Raw genomic sequence first — 7,276 nt, forward strand, 5'->3', positions numbered from 1 at the left:
TCTGCTGGAATTGAATCAGTTTTCTGAGAGAGCAGTAATTCCTTTTGCAGCTGAGTTCCCACAAACTGAGACTTTAAAAAGTCTTCATTGTCATTTTAGTCTCAGATAAATAAACATTCATATTTGATTTCTCCCTTTCTCTGGGCCCTGGTCATTTGTTCTGTTTAGATCAGTACATACAGTTTTCCTGGATGAAACTCTGTTGAGCTGTGCTTAGGGTCAGCATCTAACTTGAATCCCAGTTTCCAACGTGTCAGTCAAAAAATAAACAAGAACATCAACAGGGCAGATGTCAACTTGATTGACCCAGACTCTTGTGCTGCCCTTCTCACACCTGCCATTTTAACATAGTACAGCTGTTTTAATCTTGAGCCACCGTGCTATCTTGCCACAGATTCTGTATAAATGCTCCCATAATACTGTACTCTAACCAGAAGTCATTGATAGCTACATTGGGTGTTGCCACTGGAAGACAGGTGTTGGACATGTCTGACTAGCTTCTAAAATCTCTTTAGGCGTTTGAGTGAGGGCTCAAAGAAAATATTCTGTGCAGAATCCAGGGAGTGGAAGGCTTCAGCTGCCAAGTGGGGATGTGACTCCAACATTGACTTCCACTCCGAGGTCTCAGAGACCTCAGAGGAATGAAATGCAATGAAATTCAGAGCCTGGGTCTTTAGATTCTTTCTGCTGTGGAGGTCAGCCAGGATGAGAGTGTGTGCAGCATTCTCCACAGAGAGGATCCTGCATAGGGCATGCTCACACATGACCATCAATTCCTCCAGGCCATACTTGTCAGCTGCTGTCAGCACACCAGTGGCCATAGGGTAGCTGTTGAGGTGTGGTGCCTTCCCTGTGTAGATGAAGTCCATCATCTCCTTGAAGACCTGAGGATCCAGGTCAGGGATCTTCACAAGGTTGGTTAGTCTCTCCTGCATTTCATGTTCAAACATGGCTCTGAAAACTGGAGAGCGAGCTGCTAGGATGGCCTTGTGAGCCCTGAATTCATGGTCACCTACCAATAGGGAGCAGTCTGTGAAAAGAGATTTCTCCCACAGCTTTGTTAGGTCATCTATTAACGTCTTGGCTTCCATTTCCCCTGACATTTCTAAAGGAGGTAGAATTTGGAAGTTAAAGGTGATCTGAAAGAAGAACTAGAAGTTACTTATATGTCTTCCTCTTGGATACAATTATAGGTACACATTCGATTTGAGTTTCAATTTTTCTCTCTCTCTCTCTCTCTCTCTCTCTCTCTCTCTCTCTCTCTCTCTCTCTCTCTCTCTCTCTCTCTCTCTCTTTGTCTCTCTCTTTCCCTCTCCCTCTTCATCTCTTCTCATAGTATCCCTGCTTAACTCCCCTCCCAAGGCTGCAAATAAACTCTATTCTATGCTAGTCCTGTCATATGACTGGTACCCCAGGGGCAAGGGAAGCCTTAGCATGGTCCAGCCAGAGTACCCCTCCAACCCTTACCATAGACATGTCCTGCATTTCTTTTTATAAAACACAGCATTGATGTTGTGACTCAGATTTAGAAACTTACAGGTTAACATCTCCCACTGCCACATGAACTTGCCAGCAACAATATTGCTCTCTAGAGCTATCCATCCAAACATCAGCAAATTGGTTAGCTCCCTCTCCCACACTGGTCAGTGTATACATCCCCTGGTCCCAAGGGAGGGGTGTTGACCTCACAGACACTTTATGGTGTCCTGGTGGATGGTGACATTTACAGTCTTTAAGACTGGCATCCTTGCTCAGTCCTCATTTTAGGACATTTTCCCTTGAGTGAGATTTCCTCTCTCCTCTGCATCATTTCCTTTTCTCACTGTTGTGAAACCCCAGGCCTTTGTGGACCATTCTCCTCACAGCCCACTCAGGTACTGGCCTGAGCTCAGACCACAACGCAATGCTTGAGGTCTTAGTGAACTGACCCTCTTGTTGTTTAGTTATAAACATTTCCTCAGAATGCTGCTAGCAGAAATTAATAACTGCCGATCTCACCCAGAAAGGGTAAATCTTCGTTGACACTCCCATGCTCCCTCCTGAGATGCCACGGACTCTTAAAGGCTTCCAAATTCACAGGCTAAATTTGGCCCCAATATCCACTAAGCAATAACTCTCTATTGCTGTTTGAGGGCACTTAAATTTTTACAATCCTCTCACCAACCATTCAGATAAATGGAAAGATTTCTATGCAGGGCCCGCTCCCACTACCTCCATCTCTTGCAACTTTACTTCTTTGCTCTCCCTCCCACATACAGGCACAGTGAGAAGGCTGCCTTGATTGTGGTATGATAAACACTGAGAAACAGTGTTCCACCTTGATCTATGGCTGCCTCTATTCTCCTATCTCTGTTCCCCCTTGCTTTCTTGCTCCCTGCCTGACCCAACACGATGGGACACAAAACATGCTATGCTAGAGCAGAGTTGCAGGCAGACAGAGGACAGGTGCAGGCCCTGCCTCTTATTCCCTGACCCACCCAACATGCTTGCTTCCTTGCCCTGCCCCACTTGTGCCCTGCTTACACGAGGTTGAGCTGCTGCCTATGCTTCTGTGCTCCTGGGGTCCCCGCACCACCACCACTGTCAGCTCTCTGAATTCTTTCCATTCTGTTCTGCATCAGCTCTAAACCAGGTGTGACAGCTGAGCTGCTCCATGCACAGATCAGACCCACTGCTCTGTACACATCAACAGAGGCTGACTACAGTGAAAGGGGAGACCTGCTGTCCACCAGACAAAATGTGTCCATTCATCTCCATATGTATGTCCTTTTACATGTTTTTATCTGCTGATGCACAATTATTTCTGCCATTCCCACATATAACAAACACATTACATTCCTCTAGGCAGAGTTGTAGCTTCAGTGCTACCTTTGTTCTGGGCAGTCTTGTAAGTGTCTGCCATCTTTTTTGTAGGAAAATAAGGTTTTCCTATGCTTTTGCTTCAGCACCATCTTTTTTTTCTTTTTTATCTTTTTTTTATTCGATATATTTTTTAATTTACATTTCAAATGATTTCCCCTTTTCAGGTCCCCCACTCCCCGAAGTCACATAAGCTCCCTTCCATCCCCCTGTTCTCCCATCCACCCCTTCAGCACTACCTTTGTTCTGGGCAGTCTTGTGAGTATCTGCCATCTTTTTTGTAAGCAGATAAGGTTTTCCTATGCTTTTGCTTCAGCACCATCTTAAAAAAGGGAGGTCAGATGAATGGCTGTAGCTTTAGTGCCATCTTAGTTAATGACAGTCCCATGATCACCCAGCATCTTTGTTATGGGCAGTTCCTACCTCACTGCCTCCTCACCTTTGAACATCGTGACAGGGTCTCTGATGTCTATCCTGCCTTGATAAATTATAATGTAAATATTAATTTAAAGATTTAGAATAGCAAACAGGTAAAAGATCACTGCTTTAAGTTAAAGATTGCCTAACTCAGATATGCTTAATAGATACTAGCTCTCATTCTTCTCAGAAACTGCTAAATGTAACAACAAATGTTTAAGCTTATTAGGACAGAAAGACTCCATAGCATAACAGTTACCACCCCCTCCCCCAACCAAGATCTCTGAAAAGATGTATGCAGTGACAAGACTGCCTAGACTGCATTATGATAAGCACTGAGGTTCTGTGATCCATTGCCTTGCTGATGCCGGCACTCAGCCTACATTATTGTCAAACTGAGGATAACCAGAAAGTTAAATGTCTCATATTGCCTAGGACAGGGTGGGGCATTTCTCACAAATTTTTGGGTTATTTTTTTTTGAGTCAGGGTTTCTCTGTGTAGTCCTGGCTGTCCTGGAACTCGCTCTGTAGACCAAGCTGGCCTTGAACTCAGAAATCCACCTGCCTCTGCCTCCCAAGTGCTGGGATTAAAGGCGTGCACCACCACTCCCAGCTTTCTCCCACATTTCTACTCCTCAAGAAAAAAGCTTCTTGTTTTCTGGGCCTAATGGCCACATTAACTCTGCCCGAGTTATGATGGAGAACCCAGGTACCTGGGAAAATTGTCTAGGTAGTGGACTATTGAGCAAACTCTGTCATTTTAATTAATGACTTCTAGATTTTAATTTACTTTTCATAAATGTCTAACTACATTGACAGCTAAGCTAACTCTAGAAAACAGAACCCTAATTCTTTACCCCAAATCTAAATCTCCCACTTTATTAGCTCATTAGTCAATTTGTTAACTAATTATGACTACCAGATATCTTATGAAAGACAGACAAGTTTGCCTCACTCACAGGATTCAAGATAAAGTACACACAGTTCAGGTATAACCTTTCAGACCTACCCTTCTGTTACTTCCTTTTCTAAGCTCAGTTCCCAGTGACTAAATGCTTCAAATTTATCTTCCCTGTTATGCCACTGTCCTAACATTAATAGTTTTTATAAATTAGCATAACCTTAATAAAACACTCTACTATACAATCCCACTTTTATAATTGTAAGTCCAAATTTGAAGTTTCCTTTGACTGTCTTTAACCTATAGACTTAAAGTGTTTCTCATTCTAAATATTTTAACTCTAAACTCAAGGTGTTTCTCATGCTAAACTATATGATCAATTATCATATTCACAAGGTTGTCAAATTTTCCAGTTAATTGTCTTTTCAATACATACTTCAAAATGCTTCTCATTATACTACATTTGTATACAGTCAGTCTCCTAGAGAGAAAAAAAGCCCTTCTGGTTCCTGTTCCACAAAAGGTTTCTGTCTTCCCAAAGCTCATCCTGAAGACTTCTCATGCTATTAACTACATTTATCTCTTTTGTAAACTTATAAGCTCCAAGAAACACAATGAGATTGACCTCTCATGGATGAAACAGACTCCATTTGGATAAGTACAACTGCCAATCAATAGCCTAAGTTCCCACTTGTGACCTATTCCAGACCTTGGGATTCTTCTCCTCTTCCCTGGGATTGGGACTTTCCTCACACCAACCACCAAGACACAAATGGTTCGACTGGATCTGCTCCTCTTCCTAAAGATGGTTCCACAAACCCTGGATAGCAAGGAAACAGCCAACTTTCTAAGATGGAACCAACTTCCCAATAGAAATTTTCTTTAGTTTCACAAATACACATCCTCCCAAAACAGCAGCAAATAGCTAAAGATCACGGAGTCCCTATCCCTGCTCCACCATCATTTCTGCCTAGTTTTCACCTTTATTTTAAATTAATCCAAAATGAAGGAATGTTAGAATTCTTTCTAGGGTCCACCCAACAGTTTCCTAGCAATAACCAGGTACTGTTGACTCACCATGAACGGAGATGTTTGCCCCCTACTTCTCTCTGATCATCTTTTAGTCTTTTCCTCTCTCAAACTCTGTAATCACTTTCTCCCTCACTCCTGTTACACCATCCTCCTCATTCTCCATGTGTTACTAGACAGATTCTCCTCTTCTCTCCTCTCCCTCTTCTCCCCCCCCTCTCTCTCTCTCTCTCTCTCTCTCTCTCTCTCTCTCTCTCTCTCTCTCTCTCCCTCTCTCTTACGCTATCTCTCTGTGTGTCTTTCTCTACCTCTACATCCTTCTCATCCCTACTCAACTCAATTTCTCATGGTCTAAATAAACTCTATTCCATACAAAAGCTATATTAAACTATATACACATGCTATACATTCTCATTTCAAGTATATTTCATTAGTCAGGGTTCTGTAGAGAACCTGTAGAATGAATTCCTCCACATAAATTGAAAGTGGATATCTGAATATAACATACAGACTGAGGTCCAGCTTTTCAACAATGGGTAAAGCCAGTACTTACTTAGTCCACAAGGTTTGAAGTCTCAGGTTTACTTCAGTATATGCTGGAATTCTGAAGTAGGGTCTAATGCCACTGAAGGAAAGGGCTTGCTAGTAAGATGAGAGCAGGCAGGCAAAGACACAAAGCTTCCTTCCTCATTTGCTTATATAGGCCTCCAGTAGAAGGCATGGCCCCATTAAGGGTGGGTCTTCTAGTCTCAAATTCTGGATTAAAGGTGTTTGTTTTCCTCCCTGAAGACTCAGATTAAAAGTATGTGATTTTCAAACTTAATAGTCTGTGTTTGAATTGGACTATCTGTTTCAATTTAAGCAAAAAAAAATGTTTTTAAAGACACACCCTCCAGTTTTGGATGTTACTTAAGTCCACAGGTAGTCTAGACAAGAATAGGCATCACCTTTGCTTACTGGGATCAGTCTTCCCTAAATGAAGGTAACATGTCAATCTCTGCACAGATATTATTTATACTTGTGCTGGTCTAACACTGATTTTGGAATAAGCATGATCAAGGATGGGGTGTTTTCCTTAACTGGTCATCTGTCTTGTGGTTCACCAAATGTAGGGCATGTGGAAGAGCTCCTTTATGGAGTGCAGGAAGCAGAGCCCCAAACCTCTGAAGGGTTACAGCATATATTCAACACATATCAAAGAATAGGGTGTTATTACTGCCCTCATTTAAACTGACAGGTTAAATTCTGCCTGTGACTCTCATGTCTTCAGTTGTCATGTCTTAGAGAGACCCACATCCTAGAGGACATGGATATAATTATTGTGTTTTAGTCAGCTCCACAGCGCCTAGCTCTCCGGTATGTCTTGCTCCAATTTTGCTTATCCCTCAATATTCAATAACTGAATCTATTTTAATTTTTATTCCCACATTAGACTTATTGAAACTTATTAGTCACTTCTGAACATCAGTGACTCTGTATCTCATGCTTTTGGGGCCTCAATAGGAGGATCCCCTGTTTGACGTCTAACATTTGAAATCTTGTAGATGATCACAGTGCAACAGGCCCTTTGCATGAGAGATGTTCTAAATTGTTTTCTTAGCTCCTAGGAACACGCTTATGTAGGTAGAAGTTGCCTCCTATAGGAGAACTGAGACCCCCTGGGCAGCAACCATAGGTTTTGCTAATAAAATCTCTGTCACAGAGTGGGACCTCTATGAGGTATTTTGTTAGGGGGTGGCAGAGAGGTGTGAATTTATGGATGACTTGCCAGAGCCAATAGAATTTTGTACCACACAGAAGGAATATAGCCCTGGAAGCATCCTCATACCAGAGAACACAACTCGTCATTACAAAAAAACAACAGTCAAAATGTATGTAGAAAGAGACAGGGTGTGTTGGAAGAGAGGGTGGGGGGGAGAGAAGCAGAGATGAGAGAGACAGAGACAAAGACAGAGACAGATAGAGGGACAGAGGCTTCACAGACAACCAGTGGTAGCTGTCACATGTCCAGAAAGATGAGAATCTGGGGATGTATTTAACACTTTCTGGACACTGGTGTCTAAACTGAAG

The 7,276-nt window shown here is 42.4% G+C and overlaps 1 protein-coding gene across 1 annotated transcript; it reads right to left on the reverse strand.

Annotated features, from left to right (window-relative positions):
• Positions 1-500: 500 nt before the first annotated feature.
• Positions 501-1,091, reverse strand: LOC127683625 (TD and POZ domain-containing protein 4-like). Its single transcript, XM_052180934.1, has one exon. It carries the CDS (start codon positions 1,089-1,091, stop codon positions 501-503), a length of 591 nt encoding a protein of 196 aa, XP_052036894.1.
• Between the last annotated feature and the right edge of the window lie 6,185 nt (positions 1,092-7,276).

Source organism: Apodemus sylvaticus, chromosome 4 (assembly GCF_947179515.1).
Source record: "Apodemus sylvaticus chromosome 4, mApoSyl1.1, whole genome shotgun sequence".
NCBI lineage: Eukaryota > Metazoa > Chordata > Mammalia > Rodentia > Muridae > Apodemus > Apodemus sylvaticus.

Coding starts and splice junctions, on each gene's coding strand:
- LOC127683625 (XM_052180934.1), bottom strand. CDS start 1,091: ATGGAAGCCAAGACGTTAATAGATGACCTAACAAAGCTGTGGGAGAAA.